We start from the raw sequence: 11,490 nt of genomic DNA on the forward strand, positions 1-11,490 counted from the left end.
GGTGAAATGGAAGAAATTATCAACAACCTAGAGTATGACTTCCCTATCATTTATGATGCTTAGCATAGTCTTTGTTGCTTGAATGGCAGTGCCTTCTTTAGCAGCTTTATAATCACTCAGTTTTTACTCTCTAAAACTGGACATTGCCTGATTCTTTTTCACCTTAGACAGACTTTTTGTTCAACCAACAAACTGCTATGTAATGGTCGGTATTGTATGAAAGTTAAGCAAACATCACCTTAAATCCCAATGTAACTTTGTTAAAAGCTAGATTGTTTTTCAAGATAGAAATCGCCAAGGTTCAAGATGGTCCAATTAAGCTGTAGTTTGTATTCATTTGCAGCAGACCAATGAGTTCCAATGTACAATGGAGATAATTTAATTACAGGGTTCAGTTAAGGTCAAAATAACAATGTTTTGAACCCATTCAGTCTACATTTAAAACATGGAGTTAGCCGATTATATCAAGATAAAATCAAGTGTATAAATAATTTATTATATTGCCAGTTAATTGCTAACATGTTAACAATTAACTAAAATTCACGATTATTGTAAAGTTTTCAGAACATTTCTATACTTCACAAAGCACAAATGTGACATAGATTTATAAAGCTCTAATACCAGACAAATTGTTTTAAACCAAAACTAAATATTTGACTAATTGCGCCTAAAGACCCACCAAAAGATCATGTGTTTTTTAAGCCAATGATTCAGTCACCACACGGAAAGTAGGTCCAAATTTTGGTAAAGAAACATACAAATGAATTGTCATATTAATGTTTTTGTTCCACATCAAATTTTCAGAACACATTGAGGTTTATCAAAATGTCCCTTCTTTCCCAGTCTCCTATATTCCCTTACCTCTGGAGCTTGTTGCCATGTCGGCCACCTTCTGGAAGGCATCGAGAAATGCGGCAATGGCCGTCAATGTTCCCCTGAAAAGGCAGATAATAGAGGTAAAAAAGTACTCCCTTTAACTGTTAAAAAAGGACTTAAAATTACTGATTGGGCAAAAATCTCATGTCAAATATTTAAAATTATCTCTAAAATGTTCAAACCAGAGGATAAACACGCATTTAAATACTCATTTGTTTAGTAGCAAACCATGGGGCACTTATCAGGAAATGGAAAATCAATCTGTAATCCAGACATGAAATGGTTTCAACCTCTAGCCCTTACCCATAACATCATGCAAGCTTTTTGATAAGAATCGGTTATTTGGCTGTATATATCTGTAAAACATAAACACACTGACTCACCGTGAGAGAGTTTTGAGTAGACTCTACAATTTCTATAGTACAAAGGACCATTCAAACCAATCAGGGAGATCAATAGCAGCACCTGGTTCAGTCTCAAATCATTCAAGTTTTATTTCAATTAAGCTATATTTGACAAGTGACACATATTGAACGAAAGTCTGGAGCGCTCAGATAAGATCCAATAAGAACCAAATGTCTTACTTTGTCACACACATCCTTCACCTCAAAGATCACAAAAAAAAAAACTTATTATGTATCTGAAAAATCTTCAAAATTAAGGTAAAAGATTGTTCACAGTCCTTGACATGATGCACTTGCATGATGAATGCACTTTCCTTACATATTAAGTGCAATAACCTTCATGACATAATGCACTTACCTGTCTGATATTAGTACACTTGCCTGTCTGACATGATGCACTTGCCTGTCTAACATAATGCACTTTCCTGTCTGGCATAATGCCCTTTCCAGTCTGACATAGTGCACTTGCCTGTCTGACATGATGCACTTGCCTGTCAGACATAATGCACTTGCCTGTCTGACATAGTGCACTTGCCTGTCTGACATAATGCACTTGCCTGTCAGGCATGATGCACTTGCCTGTCTGACATAATGCACTTGCCTGTCTGACATAGTGCACTTGCCTGTCTGACATAATGCACTTGCCTGTCTGACATAGTGCACTTGCCTTTCTGACATGATGCACTTGCCTGTCTGACATAGTGCACTTGCCTGTCTGACATGATGCACTTGCCTGTCTGACATAGTGCACTTGCCTGTCTGACATGATGCACTTGCCAGTCTGACATAGTGCACTTGCCTGTCTGACATAATGCACTTGCCTGTCTGACATAGTGCACTTGCCTGTCTGACATAATGCACTTGCCTGTCTGACATAGTGCACTTGCCTGTCTGACATAATGCATTTGCCTGTCTGACATGATGCACTTGCATGTCTGACATAGTCACTTGCCTGTCTGACATAATGCACTTGCCTGTCTGACATAATGCATTTGCCTGTCTGACATGATGCACTTGCCTGTCTGACATAGTGCACTTGCCTGTCTGACATAATGCACTTGCCTGTCTGACATAGTGCACTTGCCTGTCTGACATAGTGCACTTGCCTGTCTGACATAGTGCACTTGCTTGTCTGACATAATGCACTTACCTGTCTGACATAGTGCACTTGCCTGTCTGGCATGATGCACTTGCCTGTCTGACATAGTGCACTTGCCTGTCTGACATAATGCACTTGCCTGTCTGACATAGTGCACTTGCCTGTCTGACATGATGCACTTGCCTGTCTGACATAGTACACTTGCCTGTCTGACATAATGCACTTTCCAGTCTGACATAGTACACTTATTTGTCTGACATAATGCAATTTCCTTTCTGGAATAGAACACTTACCTGTCTGACAAAATGCACTTTCCTGTCTGACATAATGCACTTACATGCACTTTTATGACATAATACATTTGCCCAGCTGACTTAAAAAGACTTGCAGGTCTGGTGTAATGTATTTTCCTGACATGACATGCCTGTCTGACATAATGCACTTGCCTGTCTGACATAATGCTCTTGCCCGTCTCCTGTCCGACATAATGCACATGCCTGTCTGACATAATGCACTTTCTCGTCTGACACAATGCACATGCATGTCTTGAATAATGCATTTTCCTAATGTTATGCACTAGCTTGTTTGACAGAATGCCTTTGCCTGACATAATACTGTACACTTGCCTGAAAGACATTTGGATCAATTAGAAATTAATGGTAACCTTTCTTACCCAATGTGGCATTAGCCTCATATACCTGGGTTTGTCACTGACTGGTTTTAGAGTTTTTTTGGACTATTGTAGACATGATCATTCTAATTTTGCCAATACTTACTTGAGTGATGTGTGAAGTTTGGAGGCCTTGGAAGTGAAGTCTTCCCAGATAGGGGTACTGCCCTGAAAACACAGAAAAATACTGATGAGGCATTGTGAATGAAAATTAATTCTAGTGTTGTTTTTTTCAAAAAATGTTCATAGTAATATACGACTGTTTTAGGACTGGGATTTTCTGCTCATTATGGGGAAAAACCCTAGACATTTTGAGAATATTTGCGTCGAGAAAAATGCAATTTCGATACAAAATAATCTCTCTACATCAAAATTGGGAAAATTTACAGTTAACGAACATGCTTTTCTGTCTCCTGCAAATGCAGAAACTAATAAATTATTTGTTTCTTTTCCCTTTCCAAAGACCTGAAATGGCTGAAATATCAACCTCTGTGATTGTAAATATTGCAATAAATCATGACACTTAATATTGCATACTGATCTCTAAATGTAATGTAAAACAACGATTTCTAAATTCTCTAATCCCCACATTTTTTCATCAAATGATTTATTAGGATGCTGAATAAACAAATTTAAGTAAAAGACTTTCATATTTTTTTTTACTTATATTTTCTTCTATTTTGATTGGGATCACTTGTCAAATATAGCTTTGGGAATGGGTACGATAGTTTGGATCTAAGGGAGCATTCAGCAACCATTTTTACCCATCAAAGAAGGCCACTTTAATACCTGTGTGGAATCACTCAAATGCTGTGATTTTCCTTGCAAGCTTTTTTATGCAAAGAATAGTACACCACTGGTCATTGTTTTAAATGATTTCTGCATTAAAAATTATGTTCATTGTGTATGTAAAATACATGTATGTGTGCTCTTCAGTATGCCAGTAAACTTTAACAATCCCCATTACACTTAATTGAATGAAACCAAGTCATACACTACACTTTACCAAATTACATAAAGGGCGTACACTACACTTATCTAAAGCTCTGAAAATAAAAGGCACCAGTGGCATGCAAGTACATATATATTAGAATTGAGAATTTAATTATGAGAGCAAGAGAGTACACATGCTGGTTGTCATGAGGATGCTAAATAAGGACAGGATGCTGCGCCCCTCCCTAACTCTTTAGCTTTAACTCTAATATAAGGTCCGTTTTAACCAGTGTATTAAGGTCACTGTTAATTTGACTTGACACATGTAATTGCTGTTACTCATTTAATTTAATTTCCTTAATTGCTAAACACTACAAGTTACCTAATTAATGACTGTGAAGGATGCTTGTACCACAGTCATAAAACACAAGTAATGAAACAAAGACAAACACTCGCACAAGGGACAATGGTAAGAACATGTTGGGAAACAAATATCCCCGACAGTAATTACACCAATGACAAGGATGTAAATGAAACATGCCTAGTCATCAGTGTAATGGTATACAAGGTCTAGTCCTTTTGACAATAAATATCTCTTGGAGAATAACATTTGGCTATGAGAACAGGAAAAATGGATACATGTATGTTTATTGTGTTATTTGATGCTAATTTTGGCCATCATCTGGTCAACTCTACAAAATTGTATTGTGACACTAATAATTTGCCTGGGTCCTCAACACCGTCTAAAACAGTTAAGTAACGGACCAGCTCCTTCATATTCTACTTAAAATTCACATACTTTTCCAAATTTGAACCAACCCAAAAATTTGAACCAACCCAATAACCATTTGAACCGTCCATTTTGGTCGGCAGTTGGTTCTTGTAGAGAACACAGTAATATCAAAATATATCCTGAGATCATTCCATATGGAAGCTAACAAATTAAAAATATGAACTATCAATCTCTAGGAACTACTAAATATTATGTTCACTACTTCAAGTTTCCTTAGAAGCAAGTAAATGTACTCACAGAACAAAAAGTGCTTGATGTAAAAACACCCATAAAACACACATGCCTTCAAGACTGACATAACATCATCAGAAGATGGGAATTAATTCTGGAATAATTCATGATGGGGGTTTACTATGCAGCTACCAGACAAGCATAGGATATAAAATGCAAGTTTGTTTATCCCTGAGCCAAACAATTTGAGGTTCTGTACACAAATGTCAGCACATGTTAGCAGTGCAAGACAAGTGCAGTGCCACAAAGTCGCACATTCAATTGATATGCATGTACAGTCAGTGCCTTTTTACCTGTCTTCGCTGAAGCTGATACCAGCCCCCCCCCCCCCCCCAAGGGACCCTGTTTTTTTTCTCAATAAAGCTTCTTCAATGACCCATTTTCAAAAATAAGAACAAAAAATATGTTTTTCTTCCATTTAATGTGTACATGTACATGTACATCACATTGCACTGAACATTATGAAGTGAGTATAAAAGAATAAAAATGTATTTTCTTTTAAAAATACAACAACCTTACCCTAAAGTGACAAACATGTAATTTTGACAAGGCCTAAAAAAAAAAATTGTTTGGTTAGGGTTACATCCTTTTCAAAAATAGGTAGGGTAGGTAGGCTTTTAATTTTTTTTAATTTTTTTTTTTTATTAGGCTTTATATAAGAATATCATTTTCATCATTGGAGAATGGTGTTAAAGCTATCTTCTGTATAAGCGTTTAAGGTTTAAACTACATATTTTTTTTTTAGTTTTTCATTATTTTTTTTTCAAACTGACTATAAAAACGGTAGGGTCGGCGCCTATTCCGTAGGTAGGGTCGGGTAACCCAAACCAAATGTATTTTTTTTTTAGGCCCAAGTAGTGACATTGAGACTCAATGATTTCAAGAATGTTCTACTCTTAAATCATAACTTTTTATGCTTAACTCCGATTTTGGTCTGACTCATATCATAAGGTCATTTATTACATAGATTCTGGCTGTAACTTTTAATACAGGTGTACCTAAGCAATCTTAAGCAGCATAAGTTTCTGTCTAAGAGATCTTATTTAAACTGGGCCCAGATCAGGAGGGTTGAAGGAACTGTTCTACAATGACTCAAATTCATAAATATAATGACACTTGACTATTTCTCAGGAAAGTCCTGCTTCCTTACGATAGTTGCTGATAGAAAAAGAATGCAATAAATGGAATTGAATCCAATTGTTAGTATTTACATTACAGTCCATTATTTAGACATCTGAAAAGATATAATGTAAAAATCCGAACATGAATGCATGCAAATGCAGTCATTGAATTTTTGTGCTTTTGTTTTCCATATACCAGTAACAACTGTCTGGATTCAGGAATTAATCTATTCCAGAGATTGAAACATTGAAAGCCATTAACAAACCAAGTCCAATTGAACAGAGGGAGCCAATATTTTAATACACAAACAGAAGCCAACACTGGAATATGAAAGTACTTCTTCAAAACCTATTGACACCAACTAGATTTTATCCTTGTATTGTAAATGGATTTTTATCTTCAAAATCTGGTTGACTAAACAAAACCACACGTTAGTGCCTCCAACATCTGAAATAGGGTAATTTTAGTTGTAATCAACGAACATTGTTCAACACTGGTAAGAGACACCACAGGCCTATTGATGTTTTGTTGGTTTCAAATATGTTCAGTTAAATAGAAAACTGCACTCCATTAAGTACAAAGTGGCAAGATTTGCATCAAAATTGAAAGAGGCTTCTATTGAATTCCAATCAGAGTTGGCTACAAAACATGAACGGTTGAGCCAACTTAAGCTAGGCCTATTATAGGGAAACAAAGTGGAATCAATGCAGATGCAGTCTAGTCTTGGATTTTGACTATTATGTATTTACCCCATTATTATTGGTACTGATTCAGCCACAAATCACAACATAGTTTCTACGGGTGTTCGCATTGTACTGTTTAACTACGTCACACACTTCGTTATATATTTGTATGTTTTCTTTTAGAGAGACTTTTCTAACTCATTCACAAGTATATGTACAAATATTGTTCTTATCATTGTTTATCTGACTATCAGTGGCTAAAGTCAATTCACACGCTACTGTCAGTACTTATTTGACCAGGTGTTAAAAGTATCAAAATAAATGCCAATGTCACTTTGAATGTGTTCAGAGACAAAGTATTCCCAAAGTATTCCGACCTTCCTTGGATTCTCTTATGTTTACATTTTACAACATTACCAAACTATTCAATGATTCATGGTGCTCTGCAACACTTGACAGAACTATTGTTTAGACCCACATGTACAGCTCTCATGTACATGTAGTGTGTCAGTGTGGTGCCACATGTACATTTAGTGCTGTACCACATATAAAGGAAATGAGGAGATATTTGCCTTTCAGACACAAAAAAAAACACAAAAAACTTTAAGAACAAATAGAAATAGCATACAGAATGCACAGTCTCTATTTGAATCTGCTTCTTACAAATGCCATTTATACTTCAGCGGTTTATGAATACAATATCTGTAAAGCACAAGTCCAGTGTTACAGAATAACATGGATTCAATGTATAGATTATGGTGACATGTTTTATTTATGCTGTCTAGATCATAATTGATCGAGTTGTTTGAATGTCAATAAAATTATTTAAGATCCACTTGACTGTAAATCTATTTGCATAGATAGTTTATCAACAATGTCAATCAACGTAGTGTCCTTAAAGGTATATGATACATATAGTTGAAGCTGACACAGGTCTTAAGAAACTGAATGATACCTTACAACAAATAAATTATATTCTTCAAATTTACAAACACTAAGACTTTTTAGAGAAATGTTCCTTTACTTTAAGACTAAATGGTTAGGCAAAGTGATGTTTTTTGATACATAAATGAAATTACACAACAGGGTCTGTTCTGTATGAAGGCACTTTCCACTTGGCGAATCTTCATTATTGATAGAAATATGTAAATGATTCATGTTAACATGTAGCACAAGCAGTTACTGTGAGGATCAGAGATTAATCTGGATTATCAGGTAATCTTGTTTTCTTTTGCAACAAGTTCTTAATGTCTCCTTGTACATGAGCAGATTAAATGTTACTTAACCTCTGACATTATGTAATATAAAAACAAATATTTGCTTTATAAAATGTTTATAATCCTGTTACAATATTGTTATAAAATGTGCTCAAATTAGGGTATGCACAACAGAGATTATATAGAGAACCACCAAAGTCTGCATCTAAAAGACACAGACTCTTAATGGAGTCCGAGATGTAATTTACATAATGATTTGTATATTTTATGTTCAATTTGTAATTGCATTTATCCATGACATGAGAAAGTAATCTTTCAAATTATTTCGGAACACATTTATACAAATTGTCTTGAAGAAAACTTATATCAAACCTTACTTGCACCTGCACAATTCACAAGTACTAACTTAAGTACTACACAAAACATTCGCTGGAAAGCTATAGCAAGTCAGAAACAAATCATATTGCCTTTGTGTGAGGAAGTCTTTCAAAAATGAGTTTATTCTAAGTTTAAGTTAAAAAAGCATGCATGTAAAAAAAGCCTTTAATAACAAACACAAAATATGTAAAACAATTAAAAATGCAGAGTTTGTGATTAGCACCATGTCCTTTCCATCTCTAAGACTGAGCAAAGTCTGACTGACAAAAGAAAAAAGCTATTCCTCAACTTCAAATTCTTTGTTCTCACTTTGGGGTAGTGAATTAAAAAACATGTGGAGCAGTGATACCACAGCAGCACACCTTGGATAGATTGCTAGAACAGCAGGAGAAAAGATTAAGGCATTAAAAACAGGAAGTAATTCACACACTCTTAATTGCCTTTGCTTCAATTCATACAGCTTCCTAGAAACAGAGGTAGATATTTGATGGTCACTGAAAAGAATGCAGGTATTAAAAGAAATGCATTATTTTTTTCATCCACATGGTAACAAAAGTTATCATCTAATTATCTGGAATAAATAAGTGTTCTTGGAGCAATTGACATGTTTACAGGTAGTATACCATAAGCAACTTTTATGTAAATCAAATGCAGCGGTTTTAATTGGGCAAAAAAACATTAAACAAACATCGAACAACAAAAAACAGCAGTTCTACCGCTTGGGACTCTTTTATGATTTTGTACGAGCCACTTTGTCTGTTACAGGTAAACAAAAAAAATGCACCATGACCCCCTAAATCAACCTTAAAAACTTACAATGTTCAAACCGTTGCAACTGAGGTACTTTCTTAAGTGCCTAATATTATTTAAAATTGAAACCAATACCGGTTTTTACCAAGAACTTGAGCATGATTCTGATGAACCATGGAGGAAAGAAGTGCCCTAATCTTGCACAATTGCTGTTACACAATCACTGAGCTTTAGCAACTGACTTGACAGAACTGGCTGTTTCTAACTAACTTAAACTGAACTAATCCCGGTGTCACCTCAATCACATGTGCCCTTTACTCCTGATGCCAGTACATAAATCATGTGACTGTGAGGAAGAGTGACTTGATTCAATACCAACTGAAACACTAGCTCATAGTCTTACAAAGAGAGCTTACCAGTAGTCCATATTTAAGCAGTCACTGCAGAGTCTTTGACAATATTTGTTTTGTCGACTCTACGATACAGAAGGAATGTTCAAATGGTAAAAAAGTTTCCTAAACATGCAACACCTTAACCTCACAATAAAAAATATATTTACATACATATATGTTACTAATGAATTTGAGTAATTTATATAAAAAAATCCTCACCCTCATTTCTGAAATAATGTTGAGAAATAGGGCACCGAATGCCCCAATATCCTTGTCAATGTTCCCATCCATACTGTTTGATGGTTAATCCGATATTCTGATGAAGTAAATATTCTTTATTCGATAACAAATTCAACAATACACAAGCACGATTCAAAACTTTCCCCACCCACTTATTTTCCCTACAAGATTCTTGTTTCTTGTTTCAATAATGACAGCATGTTCAAAGGTTCGAAAATTATAAATCCAAGGTTTTAAGGTCAACATAATTTAATGTATACAAGAATGAAGCACTTTTAAATGTGTTTAATCCAAAAAGGACCTGATACACCGAAATAAATCACAGAAATCATCCATTGTTATCAAACTGTTACCGACGTTGGTTGGTCTACCATTTGTCTAATTGGTTTAAGGTCACGTGTCATAGTAAAACCCTTACATGATTGGCTATAAACTCAGCGCACTTTTGTGGCTACATTCGACTAAATGTATGTCAGCAAGTATAGTACATCTTCATTGCAAATTATACACAGTTCATAATTAATACCAATTTCCAAATACAATATATAAAATTTAATGCATATTGATTAAATATAGAAATTGTTCACGTGTCAAGTAATTTTAGTGGTAACGAGTATATAAGTGTTAAAAATATTCATAAAGAGTGTCAAATATTACATACTTTGAACAGGTTCATTTAAGAAAATTTGGTTTATATCGTAATTAAATACATTAGCCAATCGTATATTATTTAATGCATATATTTATAACATAAAATCGATGATAGCATGTTTTAAAACATGTAAGCGGCATACTGATTGTTGCATTGCAGAATGCACGGTATTCACTGCCGGAGCGAAACGCTAATCTACACTAGCTAGCGTTTACCTTTTATTTTGGAGGGAGAAAAGTCATATATCATGCTCAAAATGCACCATTTTTTACAACAAATTGTTCCAATGGTCTTGAAAAAGTAACCCCAAACCCACATGCAAATAGTTTACAGTATTGTCATTTCTATAGATAATTATCATTTGTATATAATATGAATATCACTACGTGTAGTGGAAATATTATTAAAAGTGTCCATTTTTACCCTGATTAGGAAACAAATCGCCCATTTTTCATATACTTTAGTAAGTTTGAAAAAAAACTTGCTTTGCATCAGGAGATTAATTAAGCCCAAGGATAATCCATAACCATCGTTGTGTCCTAGCAAGATAGGTCTTAAATCCTACCGATCATATTGTAACGACCTACGCAGTCAAGGCAAACTTCCTTAAAAGTCAGGGAGATGTTGAAACACAACGAACACCGAGTTGAAGGTTAAACGTTTTATATAGTGTATTCTTAAATACTTAGAATATTCACAAAAATAGCGTTTGCTTGTCCCCCCCCCCCCCCCCCAATATCTCATTGATCTTAGTACACGACCATGGTTATGGTTCTTCTCAAGACCTGGCGCTCAACTACGGACATGGCGATGATGGGGGGGGGGCGAAATTTTGATGGTTATGGCACTTAATGGAGTAATACTGAGAGTCGCCACAATCATGCTCGATGTAATATTTTTCTCAATCATGGTGTACAAGATAACACACCTGCTCAACAGAGAAAGGGTAATAAATGTATGCTAGTCAGACATGTTGACAACAACAACAACAGCAACAATTAACTGTATGGCATAGACGATCAAAATATCGCAAACGCACTTGATTGCTTT

General features: G+C 35.2%; 1 protein-coding gene across 6 annotated transcripts in view; it reads right to left on the reverse strand.

Annotated features, from left to right (window-relative positions):
* The window catches only part of LOC128244989 (protein MTSS 2-like), a 64,682-nt gene extending 54,499 nt beyond the window's left edge, over positions 1-10,183 (reverse strand). For 3 of the 6 annotated variants that reach the window (XM_052963171.1, XM_052963167.1, XM_052963166.1), the window contains exons 1-3: positions 9,768-10,183; positions 3,156-3,217; positions 862-935 (exon numbers count right to left, since the gene is read on the reverse strand). In XM_052963171.1, the coding sequence (XP_052819131.1) occupies positions 862-935; positions 3,156-3,217; positions 9,768-9,839 (208 nt within the window). In that variant the 5' untranslated portion in view covers positions 9,840-10,183. The remainder of the gene's footprint in view (positions 1-861; positions 936-3,155; positions 3,218-9,767) is intronic. The other 3 variants (XM_052963168.1, XM_052963169.1, XM_052963170.1) reach the window with 1 other exon arrangement.
* Between the last annotated feature and the right edge of the window lie 1,307 nt (positions 10,184-11,490).

Source organism: Mya arenaria, chromosome 8 (genome assembly GCF_026914265.1).
Source record: "Mya arenaria isolate MELC-2E11 chromosome 8, ASM2691426v1".
NCBI lineage: Eukaryota > Metazoa > Mollusca > Bivalvia > Myida > Myidae > Mya > Mya arenaria.